General features: G+C 46.0%; 1 protein-coding gene across 1 annotated transcript; it reads right to left on the reverse strand.

Moving 5' to 3' along the window:
- Positions 1-10913: 10913 nt before the first annotated feature.
- On the reverse strand, positions 10914-19994 carry FZD4 (frizzled class receptor 4). The gene is made up of 2 exons (XM_049653152.1): positions 19309-19994; positions 10914-17160 (listed from the first exon to the last, which is right to left on the reverse strand). The coding sequence occupies exons 1-2, from the start codon at positions 19597-19599 to the stop codon at positions 15832-15834; spliced, it is 1620 nt and encodes a 539-aa protein (XP_049509109.1). The 5' UTR covers positions 19600-19994; the 3' UTR covers positions 10914-15831.
- Positions 19995-24246: the final 4252 nt, after the last annotated feature.

Genomic DNA, 24246 nt, shown 5'->3' on the forward strand with positions numbered 1-24246 from the left:
AGTTTGTAATGATGTGACAAGATCATTGGGTTCGGTATTAATTTATCTTAAAAACACGAGGTAGAAAACTTTACTGAGCCCATGAGAAGCTGAGCTGCAGGCGCACTGAAGCCTGTTTTGATTTAAATGGAATGGATCTAGCTCGAGTGTAAATTCGAGACTGTGTTTGCTTGTCTCACACTCTATTTTTTCAAATTACTTTCGCATGGTTTATTTCATCTGCTTCCCCCCACTTCTGGATGAGAAAACTGAGGCCCAGGACTTGAAATAACGTGTCCGTGCTCACACAACAAATTGGCATTCAGGGAAAACTCAAACCCAGACCCTCTCACTGTACCCCCCCCCCAGCCCCCTCCTGCCCAACACAAGAATGATTACATACCAGTTGGGCTTGACAAAGGAATTTGCATTGACTCATTCCGATGATTTGATTCAGCCTCCTGGGATCACGCAGGTAAACATTAGTCCCTCATCTCTCTCCAAGTATATGTATATGTCTATTTCTTCACCTTCTCCCTGCCTCCCACCTCTCCTCCCTCCTCCCTTTCTCTGTTCCTCTCCTTTCCTTCTCTTCTTTCCCCTCTTCCTCTCCTCCCACAAACACATTTGTTTTTCCTGCAGTAGGGATGGTGTCATGTTGATGGGGTGGGTGAAATGAGGAGTGTCTTTTAAGTCCCTGGAAGCAGATTATTTTCTTATGGATTTTTATTGTTTGGACTGTTTTGCTAGACTAATGAAAAAAGACTCTGAGGTCCCCTTATCTCAGGCCAACCAGAGGATGCCTTCAAGGTTTTGTTTTTGTTTCCAAGCTGGTTCCTTACAAATGCATCCAGAAGGTCACTCTCAGGTCCCCCAGATAGGAGCAGGTAATCAATCACATCCAGGACATCAGCATCACAGAAGAGAATCTCATGAATGGGAGCACTTGGGGAAGGAGAAAGCAAAGTCCCAGAATAGTGAGCTGCCCCAGAATAGCGAGCTCAGTGAAGGTGATCTGATGGATTGCTTTCTCCAGAAGTTTCCTGGGAGAGTCTCAAGCATATTCTAGTTCCAGTGGCTATTCTTCCCCTCTGATTTTTTACTCCAAATAAATAAATAAATATGTACTTGTATAAAAGGCTCAAGCATTTGCCAGGTAATCTGATAATTGCAACTTGGCAAGCAGTAAAGACTGTGTCTAATAGCTCCAAGGACTGGGGCCACATGGGGCCCCTAGGCAATCCCTTCAAAACAAACAGAGGGGGCTTCAGTGTTAGCTTTGCCATGGACAGTCTCTGGGAGCTTTGGCAACTCACTTCACTTCTCTGGGCCTCACTTCCTCAATTATAAAATGATGTAATGAACTAGTTTATTCTCTCAACAAATACTTATTAAACATCTACTTCGTGACAGGCCTTGTGCTAGGAATTGAAAATACTTGTTAAAAGATAGATGGACCCCTGGTCTCAAGTGGCCTCTAAGTTTAAAGGGGGAAACTATACTAATAAAGGAAGATTAATAATAATAATACAGTATTTTTAAGTGTTCTACAGGTACTATGTGCTAATGCAATGGAAGGGCAAAGGTGGAAGCAACTTGACCCAGCTCTAAAAGTCTGTGTGTATGTCTTTCTTATTTGTTTCATTTTGATCTGCCTTTTACACTAATGCATTTTATTCTTTCTTGACTTAGTTACTTTCAAATAATTTTTGTTATTATAAACCATTACCAATTACTGCATTACATACTGTTTAATTGCCTCAACAATTGTACAAGTTAGATATTATGATCACCATTTGGGGTATTTTATTTTTTAAAAATGTTTTATTTATTTTTGAGAGATCTGCAAGCAAGGTAGAGGCAAAGAGAGAAGGAGACAGAGGTGCTGAAGTGGGCTCTGTCTGCAATGACAGCAGCGAGCTCGATGTGGTGCTTGAACTCATGAACTGAGAGAGCGTGACTTGAGTGGGAAGTTGGATGCTCAACTGAGACACCCAGGTGCCCCACCATTTTGGATATTTTATATATAAGAATAGTGAAGTTCAGAAAGGTTAAGTAACCTACTCAAGCTCACACAGCTAGGAAGTTACAGAACGGGGATATGAACCCCCAACTGTCAAATTCAAGGCTTATGTTTTTTCCGCTATGTGATACTGTTTCAGGTACATGCAGCAACTCAGCATATTTTGTGAAAACAAGTGTGAAGTAAAAATATGGGGTCTTTTGTTCAGAAATTATTAAGAATTCCAAGACGGTAACAGTAGAGCATTAAATAAAGCACGGGGCCCTGAACACCTGTTCAGGTCACATACCCATGAGGTCTGCCCTGCCAGCCACAATTTACTTTGCAGATGGAATCTCCTATCAAGGAGCCAAAGTATCATAGGAATTGGCAGGCCCAGACCACAGTGACAGAATTTTTTAGTGGTCAGGCTTCTTGTGCATGTTTCCTGATGTTACCCAGAGGGATCAGCCTGGATCACTTGGGCAGAACTTGGGGCTCTGGGCAGTTGCTTTCACAGAGAAGGAAAATATTATATGTGGGGAAAGACAGATAATCTTGGGCTGGCAAGGATTCTGGCCACACCCTTGCCTTACATTTAGAACCTGACTAGGGGGACATTAATGTAGCACAAATGGAACACAGCCAAGCCTCTTAGCCTCTCTTTTTAAACTGTGGATCAGACCTGCAGGTGTACTCTAGTGAAGAGCAGTGGGTAAAAAACAACAGGGCTTGGCATATGCTGGCTTATAAGCCTCTCTCCTGAAGCACTCAAGGTGTCAGCTCCCATTGACCCTGTAGACATCATGATTGCCCTTTTGGTTAGCAATTCTTAATCAGTGGTATTTAAACTTTTGAAATCATAGACCCATCTATGAAGATATGGAACATCTCCCCAGAAAAAGGACACGTGTACATAAGTATTTTGTATACAGTTATAGACTCCCTGCACAGACCCCAAATTTTTAGATCATAGCTTCCCCAGTTATAGAACCTACAGTATTGGGCCCAGGCAGGAATTTAGAGATTATTTTTGTGAAGCCATCTTACTGCTCAGAGGGGGTGAAGGTTGAGGTCATTTGGGATAATAAAAGGTTCCGTACATGTTCAAAGACTCGCTTCCCTGATTGTCAACTCTTCCTTGAAGTTGTTGCCCCACACCTAATGTGCTCCTATCAAAACAATGTAGCCAAGTGGGACAAGCTAACACCACAAATGGCTGATGTAAAGGACGTTAGGTATAAGAACAGTCCGTGTCCTTGAGAAGCTTGTAGACATCTGGGGGAGAGACACATATAAACAACAGAATGTACTAGAACATGTGCAGTTACAGATATTTGAGCTAGGTTGAGAGACGACAGACAGAAGGGCATTATCAGCTCTGTTTGGTTGGATCACAAAAGCCTCCTGGGAAAGAAGACTCCCGCAACAGGATCTTGAAGAATGGGCCCAGGGTCGTGCAGGGAAAGAGCCTTCTGGCTGAGGGGACCGGCATGTACAAAGCAAGAAGGATGAGGCAGGCAGCTTGGGGTATATAGGAAGCTGGACGTGGGTGGGTGGGATTGACTAGAATGTAGGCTATTATTGAGGAAGAGGTGGGAGGTGATGCTGGAAGGGGCCGGATTCTGGGGGCCTTGGACCTACAGAGGAATATCAGTCTGAGTGATGGATGAAGGGGTCTCTTCTTGGGGATGCTGCAAGGAGGGCAGATATCCATCTGTTCCGCATGGACTTCTGCTGGGCGGGGGTGGGGTAGAGATGGCAGACAAGCGGCCTCTCTCAGATCCCTATCACCTCTCTCTTCAAAAATCGACTGATGGGGCGCCTGGGTGGCTCAGTCGGTTGAGCGCCGACTTCGGCTCAGGTCACGATCTCGCGGTCCGTGAGTTCGAGCCCCGCATCGGGCCCCTGTGCTGACAGCTCAGAGCCCGGAGCCTGTTTCGATTCTGTGTCTCCCTCTCTCTGACTCTCCCCCATTCATGCTCTGTCTCTCTCTGTCTCAAAAATAAATAAACGTTAAAAAAAAAAAAATTAAAAAAAAAATCGACTGCTGCCAAACACTAGAGAACATAAGAAGGGCCCTGTAAAGCATTCATGAATGATGAGAAGCCAGCCTAAAATACATCTCTAAGATGCCCCTGAGATTTATTCACCAGACAAGTACCATTCTTCTCCACTAAAAGATGGCTAAATGGGAGGAGGCCTGCTCACAAATACAGAGAAAATATTTTCATTTAAAAAATTTAAAAACTTAAAAGCCTGACCCCAGCTTGACATATTGATGTGTTTCCTCTGCAAAGTCTCACATTTTTTTATTCATTCTTCCAACTGAACCAGTTTAGCCGTAGGCGGTGGGCTGCCTCTGAAGAATTACTAATCAAGAGAAGAGAACATCTCCAGAAATGCATAACTGTGCTGTTTCCATGTCACTACTTCTCAGGATTCCCGGGCAGCACAGGCTGAGAAGGAGTGTGTTTTCTCCCAAGGAAATGCAGAAACAAGAAAATCCTAACTTCTGGGCCACTCTATGCAGTCGATATTCTGCCCTGAAGATGTTCTTCCCCTCTTCACCACGAGGTGTCACGAGAACCCTGTTTTAAAAGAAACAAAGCCTCCAAATTGGGGACCTAAAGCAAACAATTCCCCCTAGCGTTCAGATTTTTCAGTAAAAAATATTTTTAACAAGAATACAGACTGCCAACTGTTCAGAACTTATCTCTTGAATAGCTACACAATGGTTATAATTCTTCAGAGTACCTGTCAGTGAGATGGTTCCTACAGGATCACAACAGTTTTGTAGAAATATCCAATGGTAAATGCACATCGTGCAGGAAATTCCATTGCATTTACACGATTTATTTAATAAAAAATAATCTCTGCGATTATTTGCATTTATTTCTGAAGGAGGATGTTTTTCCTTCCTCAGAATAAGTTCAGGAAATGGGTGAAGTGTTCAGGAAGTTAGCTAAATGCTGATGTAAATCCAAAAGGAAGGTCTGCTGTTCAAAAAAAAAAAAAAGAACCAAAAAAAGCTAGGAAGTAGTCCTCTCTTTCACTTATGGAAAATGTTATACAGAATTTCTCATTTAAAAGGAAGAGGACTAGGAAAAATGTGTGTGCCCGTGATATCTTTTCCCGTGGATCTGGTCAGGCCGTGAAGACTTTTGCCAATAACAGTTGCCCACAAAGAAAACGGTGTCAAGAAATAAAATCTAGATGGAAGATGTGACTATAATGAAGTTTGTACTAAATTAAGCCCTTACTATGGAATTTGCATCAGCTATTCTAGGGAGTGTGTTTTGATAGGAAACTCTGAGTCCAAAAGAGGTGGTGGGACCCCTTTTGGCACTACATAAACAACTAAAGGCTACCCTGTCCTCACAAGTTCCCCGTAACTTGCAGCCAGCAAGTGGTGTCACGCAGACCTGTATACTTCCAGGGAGGGAGTCTCATTCAAGGAAGCCCAGCTGTCCAGGGCTGCTCCGTCAGTCAGCGTTGCAAATTGCTGAGGCCCTTTGGTGACTTCACGGTCGTTATTTCTCCATAGCGTGCAATGCAGGGAGTGTGCTGTTATCAGGTGCGCAGAGCAAACAGAAAGCTTCTGGCCTTGAAGCACCCGCAGCACAGAAAGCAAAGATTCGGCTCATTGAACAGGGCCATGGAGGACGAAACTTGTGGTGGTTTCTCTGAAAATCGCCCTTTCCTTTCCATCTCTCTGCTACCACCTTCATTCAGGCCTCCATGGTTTCTCATCCGACCTGGCCTGCCTGCTCTCCAGCCCACAGTCCCCGCAGCTGAGAGCTTTGTGAAACACCAACTGGGATGTGAGCCCTCCTTGCCCTGCATCTGGGCCCAGGTGGCGGGAGAAGGCACAAGCTCTCAGGCCCTTGATAACTTGGCCTCAGGCCACTTTCTCTCCTGCTGCAAGAATCTCCCTCCAATTGACTGACTGCCTGCATCCCCAATGGGCAAATCTCAGCAAGGTTAATTAACACACTTACTCCTTTCACTCTGTGTAAAAGAAGAAATGGGGATGGACCTTACACTTTTTTAAACTTCTGTAGTGGGGCTCCTGGGTGGCTCAGTCAGTTAAGTGTCCAACTTCGGCTCAGGTCATGATCTCACAGCTCGTGAGTTCGAGCCCCATGTGGGGCTCTGTGCTGACAGCTCAGAGCCTGGAGCCTGTTTCAAATTCTGTGTTTCCCTCTCTCTCTACTCTCCCCCACTTGCACTCTGTCTCTCTCAAAAATAAATAAACATTAAAAAAATATATATATATGTCATATATATATATATGTCATATATATATATATATGACATATATATATATATATATATATATATATGATATATATATAACTCCTATAGAATAGGGGTGCCTGGATGGCTCTCAGTTGAGCGTCCGACTTTGGCCCAAGTCATGATCTCTTGGTTTGTGAGTTTGAGCCCCACTTGGGGATCACTGACAATACTGTCAACACAGAGCTCTTCAGATCCTCTGTCCTCCTCTCTCTCTGCCCCTCCCCCTCTCGCTCATGCTTGCTCTCTGTCTCAAAAATAAGTAAACTTAAAAAAAAAAAAACTTCTCTAGAATAGTCTCTTTGGATTTATAGAATTATGACATGAGAGAAGGAAGAGAACGGGGCTCAGAGGACACAAGGCAGATCCACCTGTACAACCATGGATTCAGAGCGAATATTACAAATCCACATGGCTGCTAGAAAAGATGTTCAGGTGGCAGTGGTTAGCCATTCTGATGACTCAGTGCCTTCAGTGGCACAACATGGGTAAGTTTTAGTTTTACTTTTTATATACTGATCAGTGTGTGGTTTTGATGAGCAGACCAAATCTTAAAAGAGTGCTGGTCTCTGGGATCTGCCCCTTTCTTCTTCCTCTTCCCCCTGCCTCTCCTACACATTTACCTATTGAGACACAAGTGTCATTTTCCAGATCCAATGATGAGATGACAACAGTCTGAAAAACGTTTTCCCATTGTTCTTGGGACTCAGAAGCTGTTCTTCCCACTTGAGGGACTTCTGTTAGGAAGAAATTACATAGTAAATGTGAGAGGAATGGTAGCACTGATCCTTTAGGGGCTCGGGTTAGAGCAGGAATGGGGTGCTACCATGAACTTCTGGAGGGAGACTCCGGATCTTATTTATCTCAGTGTCCCCTACAGTGCCCTCCCAAGACAGTGGCTGGGGCATGGTGGACCCTCATTCAGCTATTCAACAAATATTTACTAAGCAGTAGAAGATTTGTTTTTCCAGGTTTGGAGTTTTAAGCTTGTTAATAACAGCTGGATTCTTTCTCTGTTTTGTCATCTGCACTTTTGGACTCTGAGTTGGACCTTGTCTTTCATGGCTTTTTACAACCACTCCCTCTCTCCCTTCCCCAGCCTGGCCTGATATTCTATAAACAGTAGGCTCTCAGCAAATGTTGTTGGGGAGGAGGAGGAGGAAAAAGGAAGGGAAGAAAGACAACTTAACAATAAGCAACACAGTGGGTAGATGATTCTCAAACCCATCTTTGAGACTAGAGAATTTTCTTTGAGGCTACTGCCTGAGCATCTATCCAGAAAGTCCTACCTATGTGATGGTTCTTGTTGTTACCTTTGGTTTCTTTTCTATGCTGGTTACATTTGTCACCAAATCCCCCTCAGTTCCCCAACCTAGCAATGTAAAGCCCTGCCTCCCTCCCTTCTTCTTTCCATAGACATTCCTGAAACTTGTGCCCTCTGTCAGGCACAGTGCCAGGCCCCGAGAGCAGACAGGCAGGAGCCTTTGGGCACCCAGAGTCATCCTCAGGGATATCAGTCCAGTGGGGAGATGGACACAAGGATAGACCATTATAAACAGTGCCGTCAAGGCTCCCAGAGTTGGAAGCTCAGAGGCTTAAACTCACCCATGTATAAGGAGAAGAGTCAAGGAAGTCTTCCCAGAAGAAATGACCTAAGACTTGAGTCTTGAATGAAGAACAGACACAACCTCATTGAAGAAAGACTGAGTGGCATTGTAGACAAAGGGAAACACCTATGAAAAGGCAAAGGAGTTAGAGGCAAAGGGTGGATGAGGACAAATTGTTCTATGTGATTTATCAAGTCCATCTCCTGGCTTTATACTGATAGAACCCTCAGGCATTTTAGAAAACTTTGGTAGCCAATCGTTTCATCTCTTAAAGAAAAAGGGACTGATAACGTGGGCTCACAGGGAGATTAAGCACGTCTTTGGGTGAAAACAGGATTGGGTGTTTGTAGGAAACTACGTGGGAGGCTAATAAAAATCAGGTGACTGATGTGAAAGACAATAAATTTTCATTTTTATTCTCTTCCCGGAGTGAGATGTCGGAACTGTTTGCGTGAGGGTAGGTGAATGTGTGGCTTCTCTTAGCCTGAGAATGAGCTGAGAAAGAGGACAGGGTGACTTTGGGAATTTCAGGTGGGGCCAAGGACCATTTTGAAAGCCTTTTGGAATATACCTTTGCATGTCCCACATTTTCACAACATTTAGCGAGATGCTCTCATTCCTCCAAGCCTGCTGCACTGTGAAGGAAAATTGAGGAGAGGTTTATGCTCTTCTCCAAGTGTGGTTTGTTTCTGTTCATAGAACCTCTGAAGACAGGAAGCCAAGGCTGACCTCTTTAGTCAAGAGAGAGCTCAACTTTAAAATTATGATTGCATGTGAAAGCTAAAATGGGAAAGAAAAAAATCAGTTCTCAGGACAGAAATGCTAAAAACCCTTGGGCCACATTCCAGTCAAGGTCCTGGCCCTGCACACAGAGCTCCCATTGGGGGTGGGTGGGTGGGAGACCAGCCAAGACCAGTTCAAGTCAGTTGAGTGTCAGGAATCATGAGGTTTAATCTAGAGGTGTCTAGTTTATAGATAAAGAAATTTAGCAGAGTGATTATGCTACATAATCCTTAAACAACAGAAGCTCATGGCCAGATCTCATTATTGAGTTGCCTGCCAAAGCATTTATCCATTCCCAACAAACTATTTGCAGTAGTTGAAGATATCAGAGGAACGAAGTATGTTTTAGTTTCCTAGGGCTGCTGTAACAAATAATCACAAACTGGGTGGTTTAAGACCCAGAAATGTATTCTCACACAGTTCTGGAGACTAGAAGTCCAAAATCAAGGTGTTGCCAGGGTTGGCTCCTATTGGAGGCTCTGAGGAAGAATCTTTCTCGCTTCTCTCCTCACTCTGGGTGGCAGCTGAAAATCTTTGGTGTTTCTAGCCTGGACCGAAGCTGCATCACCCTAATCTCTGCCTCTGTGTTAGTAAGGTGTTCTCTCCTCTCGGTGTCTGTGTCCAAATTTCCCCTTATAATTAGGACACCAGTCATTGAATTAGGGCCACCCTATGAGCTCATTTTAAGTTGATTATATCTGCTAAGACCCTATTTCCACGTAAGTTCATATTCACAGGTACAGGGAGGTAGGACTTCAGCATGTCTTTTGGGCGAACACAACTCAACCCACCACTATGTGTAAAAACAACTAAAACCCACGGGCTGGGTGTGAGACCAGGCTGTCCAACCTGTTATCTCTCTGTTGGGTTTCCCTGGGCAAGTCTCTTGCCCTAAGTTTCCATTCTCCCTTCAGCAAGACAATGCCTGCCCTGCTTACTCTAGAGATGCCATGAGAATAAGATGAAATCATGTAAATAAAAGTATTTTCTATACGGACAGTGTTTCTACAAGTGCAATTATGAATTCATTCCAGATTGTGTTTTTTCCTTAACTTCATAACTACTTAATGAGTAGGTAATGAAATGAGAAACACAGCCTATCTTACAGGGAAGAGAATTTAAATTATATACCTCCCTTCATTTATGGTTTGAGATAAAAGTATAATAGCAATCTGCAGTGAAGGAGAACTGTATTACAGATCCTTCTTCCCTGGGCTTTTTACTTACACCAAAACCGGGTGGTACTCAGGTGAAATTAGGGTGTGGGATGTAATTTAAAGGCAAACCAAGGGAGCCTATATTCTCCTCTGGGACATCAGCAGACATCTCCAATGGCCGTGGTTCCCCTTCCTTCTGTGTCTGTGTGGTCCTTATTATTTGCTTCCATGACAATGTCTTGATAATGGCTTTGAATTTGCTTTGTCTGATGACTTTTCTGGATCTGGAGACACAGACCACACAATTTATAAAGTTAACTGAAAGGAGTCATTCTCGTGATTGACTGATATGACATACTCCCATATCTATTACACAAAAACAACCATTGTGTGACCAGGACTATATATATATATATTTTTTTTTTAAATGGAAATAAAAAAAAAAAAGAAAGAAAGAAAGAAAAGGAAAAAAAGAAGTCCTTTTACCCCTTTTAAAGAATCATAAAGGTCTAGTGGTAATAGGAAAAACTTTTTCAGGCCACCAGATTAAGTCAAAGGTGCTTGGAAAGTGTGTTAAAAATGGTCACACATATTGGAAATGTCAAAAAGTAGTGTCATGGGATGACAGCTTGGGAACTACAGTTACGTCCAGAGTGTCATGTGACCATTTGAGTGGTACTTATGACCACAGTAGTGATAAATTCTGTTGACCTTGGACCTTGGGGGTTTGCTGACCCAGGAGAAATCCCAGAGGCGAAAAATAGCACCAGCAAAAAAGAAACAAAGAGGCTCTCAGAAAGGCTCTCAATCTGTCCTGCAAACCAAATTCTCTATTTCTCACTGCTGGGAATGTGTGCTTCCTGGAGGCTATCATACACCCCCAGAAATATGCCAAATCACAACTAGTTAATAAACAAAACTTTATTTTCCTTTAATACAAAAATTAAATAGCAAAGTTTATTTTTTTGTACAGTGATAAATTAGAAATTTACAGTACAGACATCAATGCAGACATACAGTTGTACATCCTTAAAAGCAGGGTCCATTTCCTTTGACGTTCAGCAATTTGTTAGGGCATGTGTAGCAGGGGTTTGCCTGGTACCTCTATGTTAAACATCTGAGAGCCCCCCCCAGGCTGGCCTCAAGGTGGAAGGAGCTGCAGGGTGGCATGGGGATCCAAGGACAGGTCACAGAGCACCAGCCTGACTGCTGCACAAGACGCTGAGTCCCATTTCACCTTGTCACAAAGAAGCACACCTGACATTTACTTCACCTTTCCTACAAAGAGCTCAAGGGGCCTTTCATCTTGAGACCTTCTAAAGTCTCACAACATCCCTGTGAGGTAGGAAAAAATTCAGAACCACTTAGATGCCCCGCTGGGAGAGAGCTGGAGAGCAGCCTCCCCCTCCCAAAACACACAACCAAGTTGGGGCCTGAGCCCATGAGCAGGATGTGGAGAGGTGCACACCCTGGGGGAGAAGATGGACCAGGCTTCGGGGGGCAGAGGTGCTCCTGCCCCTCTTCTCAGAAGCCTTCTGAGATGACAGTGGTCATATACTGAATGTTGCAGGAGATCAGGGAGCCACAAAAGCCTGGAGGACATGGCTCACAGAAGACCTCAGACAGGCTCTCTATAAACCACCTGGGCAAATACTGGGAATTTGCTGGTGCCAAGAAGAAGGGAAATAAGGGAAAATAGGAACAGGTTGCTACAGGGCAAGTGGCCTCACCAAGGGGAAGAGGCCTGTTGGGGAGGGTCAGGGTTCACTTCCCTCTTGGTGATAGCCAGTATGCCGTTACTGTGCATGTGCATGGCAAGAGGCAGAGGCAGAGAGCTCTGACCAGGCCACAGTAAAACAAAATCCATTATTTAACACTCTGGTATCTGATCCTTGGTAGGAGCAAAATACTCTTCTAGGAGTTTCCAAGATCTATGACCTAGACCCAGAGGAAAAATGATAACCCGGGTCCTTTGCCAAACATTATACAAACCTAGATGAGGACTCTGAACCCAAATACAATAGAAGAACACAAGGAACCGTTAGAGTCCAGTGACTTGACATAATTGGCTGGAAAAGCAACTCCCTCCAATCTCTCCCATCACAGAATGAAATTCAGGATGTAGCCTGATCTTGGGGGCTCCTTTCCAAAGTCTGTTCTGTGGCTCTCCTCCCTGCTTCTGTGGCCACCTCACCAGGAACCAAAGACTGCACTAGCCTGGTGACATCTTTTTAAATTAGGTCTGCCCTCCAGGGCTGAGATTACTAAACTCCTCTGTGTCCTCAGGTCCCAGCTTGGTTCCTAACACAGTAAGCCCTGAATTCAGTGACCAGGAGGCTGAGGGGGGATGAGAGAGGACAGAGTTCAGAGTGCTGGTAAAGTCACAATTCAGAACCTAAACACAGAAGTTTCCCTGATTTGGGGGTGTAGGCGACGGAGTGACTGGGGAGAGGAAAATCAGAGATCTTCTCAGGGAAATAAAAAGTATCACCCCTTCTCCGGTTTCAGGACCCTGAGCAAGCTGCCATCTCAGAAGCAGTCTCAGAGATCAGGAAACGGGTCTCCGTGGAGGAAAAAGGATATGAATCAACCAAGTAGCTCAACCAGATGGTTCAGGTCAGTTCCACCCTACCCCATGTTCCTCTGCCCTGAGGTGTGGCCTTTATGAAGGAAGATAAAGAGGAGTTTGCCAGAGTGGAGGGTGGACAGTGGTGCCTTTGGGCTCTGTAGAATAAAATCTCCAGAAGTGTGACTATAGCTTCCTGCAGGAAGAGGAAGTTGACTTCTGGTGAGGTAGGAAGCTACAATCACACCTACTTATTCTAGATATCAAAGAAAAACAGCCCTAACCTTTTCCCTAGCAAGATGTCCTCAAATTCACCTGTATTCATTACATGGCACACCCAAGCCATGAAGTGCCTGTCCCCGCAGTCACATTAGGTGTGGGAGCTCATGTCTGTTTTAAGCCAATGTTCATAGCCTTCTGAGGGGATTCCCACAGAGATTGTCATGAAATAGGGCTGATGATTTCTGTCAAACCCCTGTTACTGACTTGCAGAGGTTTATGGGATGGACACAGTGAAACAGATGACAATTCAGAGGCCCATGCTCCTTCCCAAAAAACCAACAGCAAGTCAGCAGACCCAGAATCCTCAGTCCACGTCATTTGGAAGGACAGAGCTTATACTGCACGACGTCCCCTTTGGTGCCTAACACAAGGCTCTACACGTGGTTGGCACGCGGTAAGTGTGCTAATAATTGACTTTTTTTTTTTTTTTTAAACAAATACCAACTTAAGGTGATGGAGTCGCGTCAAGGTAACAAGGTAACTGACTCCTCAGCCACAAAGCTCCTTTCCTGAAACCATAAACACTCTCCATTGTCTGGAATGTGAAAGGAAAGGCCCGCAGCCCTGTGACATTGCCAGGGCTACTAATCCCGTCTGCACCAACAGCCACTTCGGATCAAATAGACTTTCCCCTGAGAAGGCAAGAGATTTGTAGAAGAGATCGTTTAAAACCCAGAAAGTTGTCAGGCCACGGCTCCAGAACTCGGGTGTATAGTTTCCCCCACGTACTCTTATTATTATTTCATTGTTCACAAATATTGAGCACCTACTCTGTGCCTGGCCCTCTGCTAGGTGCTGCCTTGGGCACACAATCGCGGAAACATTCCAAACAAAATTGCATTACAAACCCCTATAACCTAGCAGTCAGGCCAGTGCCCTGCTGCACCCTCCTTCTTCCCTTTCCTGGGCCAGAGTCTCAGCACAACTCCCAAGACACTGGAGTGGAGCGTGAGTAAGGGCAGGCTCTGCCCGGGGACGCATGCTCCAGGGCCCTGGCTAGCTATGGGAACTGTCTGCAAGCAGCACACGGAGTTCACATTTTATATTTCCTAGGCGACTCAGTCTCAGATGGAGTTCAACCGGTCCTTCTGGGGATCATTTCTCATGCTCCTAGAACCCTGACCCAGAGTCCAGCCAAGGTACTCGGGCTCAGCACACATGCCAGGGGCCACCCGTGCCCATTTAGCATCTGTCTTCAAAGCCCCAAGACTTTCCCATCCAAAATACACAACAGATCTTATATGCATCTTTGCCTCAGACTCCACTCAAGAGCCCCCAGAAACAGAGGAAAGAAGAAAGGAAAATGTCAAACCCTGGGAACCATGGGCATAAAGCTTACAAAAACAAAAAAGGGCATGCTTACTTCCAGAATTTGACCACCTATTTGGGATTTTGAGTCCCTGGAAATGTTTTCCCAGAAAGAAATATGATAAAAGATTTCCTACCTGTTTTTAGAGGGAGGGGGTGGGGTATGAATAAATAAATGAGTCATTGCAAAGTAGTTGTTGAAGCAAAGATAGGTATGAGCTACAAGGAGAGCAGCCTGTGACATTGTCAACAATTTGTCCCAGAGATCTGGTGATTAGAAGGCCTGAGGCAGGTTAAGAGAAAGTCCAGTTACAATTTTAAAAGAATTGCAACTTTTGAGAGGCTGCTAGGGGGTACCCCATTGTGAGGAACATAAAGCATAAATTTTAAAAGCTCTGGATACCTCTGCAAAAGGCAATTAAGACCTGTGCTGCTACAAGTTTGCAGTTCATTTCATATGGTCTACACTTTATTCCTTACTAACCAATCAAGCTCCTGGCTGGCATTCTGGAGATTCATTAAGCACCATATAAATACTCCAGGCCACATTGCCTCCAATGAAAGCTTACAAGGAGACTGCCAATTACTAGGAAACAATTATGCACCAACTAGTTGGATTAGCTGTCCTAAATTCTCTCTACGAAACAGAAAAAGTCTTCACTGTGGTAGTAGACTAGACTCCGATAACATTCTTATGGTAAAGGAAAGAAAGGCACTATCATTCTGAGAATGCAAGCTGACCATAGTTTTAAAGTCAGTTGAGTATGCTATTATGTCATGGTCCAAGAATGTGCTTTTAATTGTAACTGACACACACAAATTACACAGCTAATCTGTGTGAATGCAAAGTTGCCAAGAAACTTAACATTTTAGCTCTTCCAGACTGGCGTCTGCATAGATGCAATCACACAAAGTAAAATATATTAAGTCCCCATTGCTCAATGCAATAGGTCTCTGGGGTCGGTAAGGTAAGTCGACTTGGTAAATCTCATTTTCCTCTGAATTAAATGATTGTCAGAAAGTGAATCACCCTTACTTTTCCCCTCATTAGACATGCTGCAGTGCAAAAATTCCTATAAAAATACCTATTTTGAGTCATTAATGTAAAATGAAGAAAACAGCAGCAGCCTAGAACAGGGATGTTGAAATTTAAGAGGAAGAGAGAGAAGAAAAATCCACTGGATACCTTACGTGTGTTTGCACAGTACTCTTGTTTTTTCAAACAATTCTGTTTTATGACAAAGGCACTGAAAGATTCTGACACCACCTCTTGGGAGAGCAATCCACAAAATTCTAAACAGCAGACAGCGCACCACAGAAAATGTTTATGTTAGATCAGCCAAACTATAAAACTCTTGTAACACTTCTCTGAACCCAGTGTTTCCAGTGTTTATAGATTGCTTTGCTATCTGACAGACCCAGTTAGTATTTAAGATTTTAAGGGTTAAAAAAGTTCATCTTTCTCCCTGCAAGTTATCTACTCACAGCTCAAATCCCACTCTGCAGGGAAAAGCAGCATCGCCCTGGACCCTCCTGGAATCTAGGCAGGACCTCCACGCTCCAAGCTGCGACCTGCTAAAGTGATCAATGTTTTGATTTTTCACAGCTTTGAAAGCCTCTAACTGGCTTTTCCATTTTGGATCATTCCAAAGTCTGCAGCAAAATCATTACTTTTATGATTGCTGGGGAGTGGGGGGGGGGGGCAGGTGGCGGTGGCTTAAGGGGTCACTTAAGTGTTGCCAGTTGGTTCATACTGAGATTCACTGCATGAAACTTTTTGTCGCATTTTGCACCAAAATGCTAGCATTCCCACCTTCAACATTTGGAAAGTATGGAGGCCGGGTAGCCTTATACCACAGTTTCATTGCCTTTCCCAGGCTTCACCCACCCGTTTCCTCGCTTCTCTCTCTTCACCTTCCCAGAATTCACCAATCTGTTAGAACACTTCTGCCACGTGTGAAGAGTTTTGGCAGACCAAATCCACATGCCTGAAGTGATGCCCACCAGCAAAGACATAAAAATTTTCAACATTTCGACTGCCGTATTGGAGTCATCTGCAGAATACCGGAAGAGCGCCCAGTTGGAGATTTCATAGAAATAACAGGCGATCACACAGGTGGCAGGAACTGTGTACAAGACAGAGAAGACCCCAATCTTGACCATCAGCCTTTCCAGCTTGTCTGTCTTTGTCCCATCCTTTTGAAGATTGGACCGAATTTTGAACAAGGCCACTAAACCTGCAGCAATGAACAAAGTTCCTATCACCAAGTAAGTGAAGAGGGGGGCCACCACAAAGCCTGTGAGGGCATCGAGGTTTTGGTTTCCCACGTAGCACAGGCCGGTGAGTTCATCAGCGTCCACCAGTCTCATGATCAAGATGACAATGGTTTTCACTGCAGGGATGGCCCAGGCGGCAATGTGGAAATAAGAGCTGTGCATTTCAATGGCTTCATGACCCCACTTGAGTCCTGCCGCTAAAAACCAAGTAAGTGTCAGGATAACCCACCAGATGGAACTAGCCATTCCGAAAAAGTACATCAGCAAGAAAATGATTGCACATCCTGTGTTCTTAAGTCCTTCTTGGATGAGAACAGGTTCTGCTGCCTCTTCAAAATCGCAGGATATCCTTTCCCGGCCTACAGTCAGCCTGACAATATAAGCAATGCTATAAATATTATAGCACATACTGAGAAATATGATGGGGCGCTCAGGGTAGGAAAACCTGGAAGAATCGATCAGGAAGGTCAGCACTGTGAAGGCAGTGGAGATGAAGCACAGGCTGGCCCACACGGCCATCCAGATGTCTGTGAACTCCTTGGCCGAGCGACTGTATAAGCCAGCGTCATAGCCACACTTGAGAACACAGTTCAAACTCCTTTTCACCCAGATGTACTGATCCGAGTTGGTTCCTACAGAGTGGCACTCTTCTCCAGGCTGGATGGGGGTCTTGTGAGGTAATGGCACCTCTTCATCCCCTGGCCCTTCCATGCACATGTGGTTGTGGTCATTCTGGGGTGGGAATTTGCTGCAGTTCAGGCTCTCTGGCCAGGCAAAGCCAAATTCCTTCAGGACAGGTTCACAGCGCCTCTTGACCGAAAGACACATGCCGCCACATGGGCCGATGGGGATGTTGATCTTCTCTGTGCACATTGGCACATACACCGAACAAAGGAAGAACTGGAAAAGTAATGAAATGAACAAAGAAAACAATGACTTGGAAGTCTGACCAACTGCTTGCACGAAGTGGAGGTGAATGCTTCCAGGCAAAGTATCTATCTACTTTTAAACCAGCCATAGGGACTCTGTTTACTCTGACCTCAAACTGGGGTGCCTAAAAATCCATGGCTTGTACACATTTCTTCTTTTGGTTCTAGCAATCCTTGTCACAAATCCAGGAGAACAGAGATAAATACATACATAAAAAGGACCTGAAGAGTTACATAATTCCTTTTTGAAAACGCTTAAGAAAATAAACCTTAAAAATTGACTTTGAGACTCCCTGTTTGAAAGAGCCGAACAGACTAATCAAATGACTGAGTCATTTCAGCGATGGGGAGATTTATTTTCATCCTCGTTTCTTTATCACCATAAAAATAAATGTAAAAAAAAATATGTAGATCCAGCTTTTCTCCTGTTAATATACTGTCTTTTCTCTACTTGATCCCCTAAAATTAATTTTTAATCAGTTCCCATACTGAAAGAGAAAATGTCCTAATTAAGACACTGTGAGACCCAAGGATAGGATGCAGGTTGAGGTCTCTGGTCACCAGGGGTTTGTTTGGCCAGGTTTCCCCAATGCATAATAATGAAGCACAATAGGAAAATATAAATGTTAAGTCCCTGAAACTGCAACACCAGCAGGGGAGAGCCCAGTTGCTGTCCTCAATTCCTCCAGCATTGATAAACAGTCTGCTTGGCTCCTTACAGATGTTGTCTATGAAGTCTAGAGTTACAAGTAACTATTTTCCAGCATGTAAAGGGATCCAGTCCTGTCCTTCAAAACAGCTTGGCTGCTTCCCCAGGATACATGTAATTAAAAATATATATCCCTGCAAAAGCTGTTTCTCCAACGAAATTGCCACTGATGTCAGGATATGTGCTGTTTCCAAACTGAGAGCTAGAGGATCGTTTCTTAAGCTTTTATAACCTAGTTCTAAAGTTCTGAAAGCTCCAAAGGGACATTTCAGCAGCAACAGGTCTAATCCCAACCATCTTTCTGAAACCACAATCCAACTTTTAAAGTGACCTATGTAAAAACATGCACCTAGTAAGTAAGCTGTCTGCCTGTTTCTTATCTCTCAGAAGTTACAACCAGAACCACGGATTTCTGAAGTTTTCAGCCTGGAAAACTACCCTCTATTTTTTCCCCCAAGTTCTCTCTTTTCTAAATTTATAAAAATCACTCATAGCCTCACCAACCAAAGCACAACCAGTGCTAACACTTTTTTTCCCTAGTGCTACCACTGTTAAGAATTCTCTTTCAGTTCCTTAAAAAAAGAAAAATGAATTGGTTGTTGTTTTTGTTCAGATTATAATCACACTGTATATGCAAATTATTTCTTCATTTATTGTAGGACGAACATTTTCTCTACCATTACATAAGCTTTAAAAATTTTAATGATTGAAAAAAAGAATCCTCCATTATATAAATTACCTTCCTGGTGTTTGACCACTCCGTCACCTTTTTCCCAAGCGGGGAGTGTTTCCTGCCGTCTAAGTCCTAAACCTGCCCTCAACCCTAAAGATCAGAACGTCTCAAGCCACCCAAGCATTCCATCCAGCATGACCTCCAAAGTCATGCGGGATGACGCGAGGAGGGGCCACTCCGCAGAAAATGGGGCAGTGGTGTTTCATTTACTCTCCCACCCAAAAATATGGGGGAGAATGGAGGTCGTGAGGGAGGAGAAGTTCCCGTCTCCTTATCTCTCCTTCCTTCCAAGTCTTAGTTTCAGCTGGCTGTCCTGCTGGGGACTCGCCCACCGAGCAGCGGCGGCCAGAATCCTTGGCAAAGATAACCCCCTCAGCTCCACTGGGGTTAGGGGCTTGGCCAGACACGGGTGAACAGGGGAGAAAAACGGAAGGGCGGGGTGTAAGAGTGGGTTCTTTCGTAGGCCAGATGACTTACACAACGTTTTGGCTTTCAGTCCCTGAGAAGGGACACAAAAGTGGGGGTGGGGATGGAAATCACTTTTCCAGGATAGTTATATCCTTCTGCCTAGGAAGGGGGCAGGGGGCTTGGTTTGGCAAGGGCTCCACGGAGTTAGTTTGAGGCGTCCCTGCCCAAGGGGTCCCTGTCCCGCCAGGGGTGGGGGTGGGGGCGCCCACCTGCAGCTGGCTGGAGCAGCCGTACTGGATGAGCGGCGTGAAAGTTGTCAGCTGCAGCTCGGCGTCTGTCTGCAGCTCGTGCCCCACCAGGTTGGGCATCTTGGTCACGTTGTAGCCCAGGTTCTGGCACATGGAGATGCGGATGGGGTCGCAGCGCCGCTCCTCTTCGTCCCCGAAGCCTCGCGCTGGCCCCGGGAGCAGCAGCAACAGCAGCAGCAGCAGCAGCCGCAGACTGAGATCGACGCCCCCGGGCGCCCCCACGACGCTCGGCACTGAGCCCCACCAGGCCATGGCCAGAGCCGGGGGCGGCGGCGGCGGCGGCGGGGGCTGGTCCAGCAGACACCCCCAGTTTGCACGGGGGCGCCGGCTGCCCGCGCTGCTCCCAGCTCCGGGAAAGAGAGTGTGATAAGGCGCCAAGGGCGACGAAGGGGCAGCGGCCGGCTCTCTGGCAGCTGCGCGCGACTGTGTGGGATATTAGACGCCCGTGACCGGGGCCGAAGGACAGACTGCGAGGGTCATGGCTGCAGGCTGCGAGCCCCCAACCCGGCGCCGGCGGCGTCCGCTCTGCGTCTCAACGAATCCCGCCAGCACCCAGCGCCGCGCCGCTCTCACCGCCCGAGCCCTGCGCGGCGCTGGAGGTTCGCTGGGCGGTGGCGGGGCGGGACGGACAGCGCGCCTCTCCAATGGGCGGGCGCCGGGGGCAGCGGGGGGCGGGGCCGTTCTGCCGCTGGCAGGGTCAGGCCCCCGCCCGCCGCCCTCCCTCTCCCCCCTCCCCCCCTCCTTCCCTCCCTCCCGGAGCGCCCCGCCCGGCTTCCCGGCTCTCACTTTTCCTCCCACCCGGGTCGCGGCGCTCGGGGGCCAGGCGGGGATGGAGCCGAGTTGCTCCCGCCGGGCCAGCCAGCCCCCTCCTCTCCCAGGTGAGAAATGCTCCCAGATTAGTCGGCTCCCTTTCCTTTCCCTCTTCCGGCTGTCACCTCGGCCCGTGGCAAACTACCTATCAGGCAGAGAAACGTACACAAAGAACACGGGATTCAGGTTTACCAAGATTGTGGCTTTAAATCCCGGCTGTGTGACCTTGAGCAAATTGCTCAACGTCTCGGCGTCAGTTTCCTCATCCGTGAAGAGACTCGGGAGGATTAGAGATAATGCGTAAAACGCTTAGCCCCGTGCCTGGTACAGTGCGAGCTCGCAGCTATTTTCCCTGCTAACTTGCTTGGTTTGGAGCCCGGCCCCGTCTCCCCGCCCCCAGACTCGGCCCGACCTGCGCCCGGGAGCTGCCTGTCTCCAGCCGCGAGTGGGGGAGGCGCCCCGGAGCAGCAGACCAGCCGACGGTCTCGCGCTCCGATTTCCTCACCGTATGAAATGAAATTCCACAGGGGGATTCGAAAGGAAATGAGACCGGGACGCTCCGTGCTTCTCGGCCCGCCGCCCTTCCTGTCTCGGGGACACGGTTTCTAAATAAGGTTGGGAGGGTGAGAGGGCGGGAGGGGAGAGGCTTGACCTGTGTGCACAGGAGGCGAAGAAGGCGCACAACCACCGAGGGTCCCCTCCCCCAGCCTCCCGGGCATCCCTCCCCTGCAGCCTGCATCTCTAACTTATTCCTCTTCTACGAAGGGTCCTGGAGGTCTGGGGATCATGCGACCTCTGTTGTGATCCAAATTTCCCTCTCTCTCATTCCTCCCCATCCCACTCCCCATCCCTCGGATGGAGGTTTGTGCTGGTCCACCCCTTCCCTTTCCAATCAGACCAGTGAAACCCTCAGCAGGTGGATTTCTAAACCATTTACTTGTTGCTTGACTGGGGTAAATCTACTGTGCCTCTCTGAGATTCGAATTGGCCATGTGTAAAATAAGGAAATTCGTGTTTATCCCACACAGTTGTTCTAAGAGTTAAATGAGATAATGCCCCTAAATCATTTAGCACAGTGTCTGGCACATACAAAGTAAGTGCAAAATAGCCTGGTTTTTGTTGTGAAATGAGTCCTGCCTTCCAGTCAGGTCCCAAAGACATCGCCTGCCTGCAAGCCCAGGTCTGACTATCTGGATGAAGAGCTTTCGACTCTTCCTGAGATCTTTTTGGCCAACACTTGCCAAAGTTTTCCAGAGGCTTGGTGACAGGGACCAAATTTTTATGCTTTTGTATCCTCTATTTCAGCCATATGGCAGAAATACAAGTCAGAAGGATATCTGCCCCTCTCCTGTGGTGTTCATATTTTACCTTACAGTTTTAGTTTTCTTACATTGGCAACTAGACTTGGCTGAAGGCAAGAATGGAATCAACTTTTCTGGGTTTTTCGCTCTGTACTTAGAATTGTGTTGGGCACATAAAAGTTGCTGTGTCTCCAGCCATCATCACAACCTCCCAGGGAAGGACTCTATTATAGCACCTTAAAGAGATGAAGAAACTGAGGCTGTAACCAAAATGATAGTCAGAAAATGGAAGACCAATCAAACCAGCACCCAAGGAGGCCTTTCAAACATGAGATGCAGGGTTATTTCCCCAGAAATGTTCCCAGCTGGAAATCTACATACTCAGCAGTGGGTTTGAATCTTCTGTGTGACTGTGCTGAGTAATGCAGGAGACCATTGGCCTCCAGAGATGAGTAAATGAGGAGATGAATGAATCAAATGACCAAGTGATCCTCATCCCCTAGGGAACTCACAGGAGCAGACAGAAAATGAACAGACAGATGTACCTCACTGTGGTAAGTACACACGGAGAGAATTGTGGGTAAATGGAGGGTAGAGGTAGCTGAGGTTACAGGGCTGCTCAAAGGGGGATGACTGCAGCAGTCTGAGCTACTCAACGAAGCAGAGTTCGTGTGCAATTGGCACTTCTGTGGAATTTGCAGAAAGGAGAGGAGGCTTTCTTTGTGCTAAAGGTATGTGCACATGGTTTATTAAACGATAAAGTCCATGAGGTCAAGGAACAGCACAGGGCCTGGCACACAGAGGGAACACCGTTAGTGGGGGAAGCAATACTATTATCAAACCAACAACAATGCCTATAGGACACTTGCTCTCTGCCGGCTACTGCCTTACAAGTTTTACGTGCATTATTGCATTTATCTCACACAACAGCGTGAGAAACCTGATGTTTTGAGAGGTTAAGCAATTTATTCAAGATCACACAGTGAGTGGCAGAGGACTCAGACACATGTCTGCCTGGCCTAAAAGTTTATGTGCACGGTATTACTCTTACAGAGGAAACTGCTTGACACATTGCCTAGTCTGTAGTTAGAGATGACCCTCTGGCGATCTGGACTTCTTATTCCTAGCCCTGGCATCCCTGCCTCAGCTCGCTTCAAGCACTGTCTCCTTTGAGAACCCTTGGAAGAAGCCCCTTCCCCGGCAGGAGCTTTTCCTGTCAACAGCTTTTCTTTCTGCATGGAACTCCTCAAAGGTATTTTCCAAAAAAGAAAGCCAGGGGAATCACATTTCAGTCTGAAAGTGGAAAGAAAACAAAGACCATGACTTAGAGCTAAGTCTGAATGGCCTGGAGCCCCTCAGCCTCCCTCTCACAGAGTGGTTTACACAGTCGCCAGTCTGCTCCTGGTGACAGGCACGGCATGTTTGTCTTTGTTGCAGAAAACACTTCCCTGAGGGAGTTCCAGGCAGAGGGCTCTCCACCCTGTGATAGGCAGAGCATTTAGGAGAGGAGTAGAAGATGAGGGCATGTGAATTGTACCTTCCACTGACCTAAAGGGCAGGACCTCTAGGCTCTGGCCTGAGTGCTTGGGAAGCTTCCTCTGTTCACTCTCTGAGTGGGGAAGATGCAGCCACTTTAGAGCTGTGACAAAATGTGACTTCGGCAGGCCACTGGGCAGTTGGAGGGCTCTCTATTTGCATCTAATGAGAGGCTGGGTTCTAATTAACTCCTGTGATGTGTTAATTTTCCAACCTGACGTTTTCTGCTCTAATAGATTCTTGTAATGGTTTCTAAATTAAAGGCTGCATTTAAAGACAAGGGTTTAGGTTAAAACCCACCACCTAGGGGGGTGGGGGGCCGTAAACATCCTTTCCCTCCTAAGGAGAGCCTCTCATTTGCAGGTCTTTGCTAACCCAATTAAGTGTTGAAGTAGCCACCCCAGAGCCTGCTTTTTATTTCCTGAGAAACAATCCAACTAATCCATATTCAGTAGCTTCCAAGAGAAGTCTTATTCCAACCACTCATGAAGAAACCAGCTTCTTTGAATATGGACAGAACATTTAGAACTCACAAAGAGCAGTCTTGATAGAAAATGCAAGAAAATGGTTCATTATTATCCTGTTCAGTTTTTGAGGGGAAAATTCACTGGGACCAAAACCTCATAAGGACGGGGACTTGACTGTGGAACAACAGAAGCATGGGGAGAAGCCAGGCCAGATCCCATCAGTTGGTATATAGTCTGGGTGCTACATCTTCCTCTGCACCCAAACCAGTTATGAAACAAAGTCATCTGTACTGAGTAAAGCAGAAAGGAGCACTAATCTTGCTCAAAGTTGAGGAATCACAGACCCCAAGAGATTAAGTAACGGCTCCTAAGTGGCAGACCCCAAAGTGTCTTCTTATCACTTGCACCACTAGCCAGCATTGAAGAATGAAGTCAGCAGAGAGCTCTTGCATGTGAAGGAATCAGAACCCTGTTGTTCCTCCTACCAACAGAAGATGGTATATAGGACATTTGTATCTGTTCATGGAGATGGTTTAACGTACAGATGGGCAACCACAAACCTGTGCAGGAGGCAAAAAAATAATGCAAACACACTTTGTACCTCTACAACCTCGTTACATTTCAGTATTTATTAGTCAAACCATTAGCAAATGTTTAGTGATAGGTTATTGTGGACCTGTCACTGAGCTGCATTATGGGAGGTATGGAGACATGTAAAAGGTGGTCCATGCCCTTAGTGAAACCTGTTTATAGTTAAGTGCTTTTTCTTGAGCTCCATTACTCAT

The sequence above is a fragment of the Panthera uncia genome, chromosome D1 (genome assembly GCF_023721935.1).
Source record: "Panthera uncia isolate 11264 chromosome D1, Puncia_PCG_1.0, whole genome shotgun sequence".
Classification (NCBI taxonomy): domain Eukaryota; kingdom Metazoa; phylum Chordata; class Mammalia; order Carnivora; family Felidae; genus Panthera; species Panthera uncia.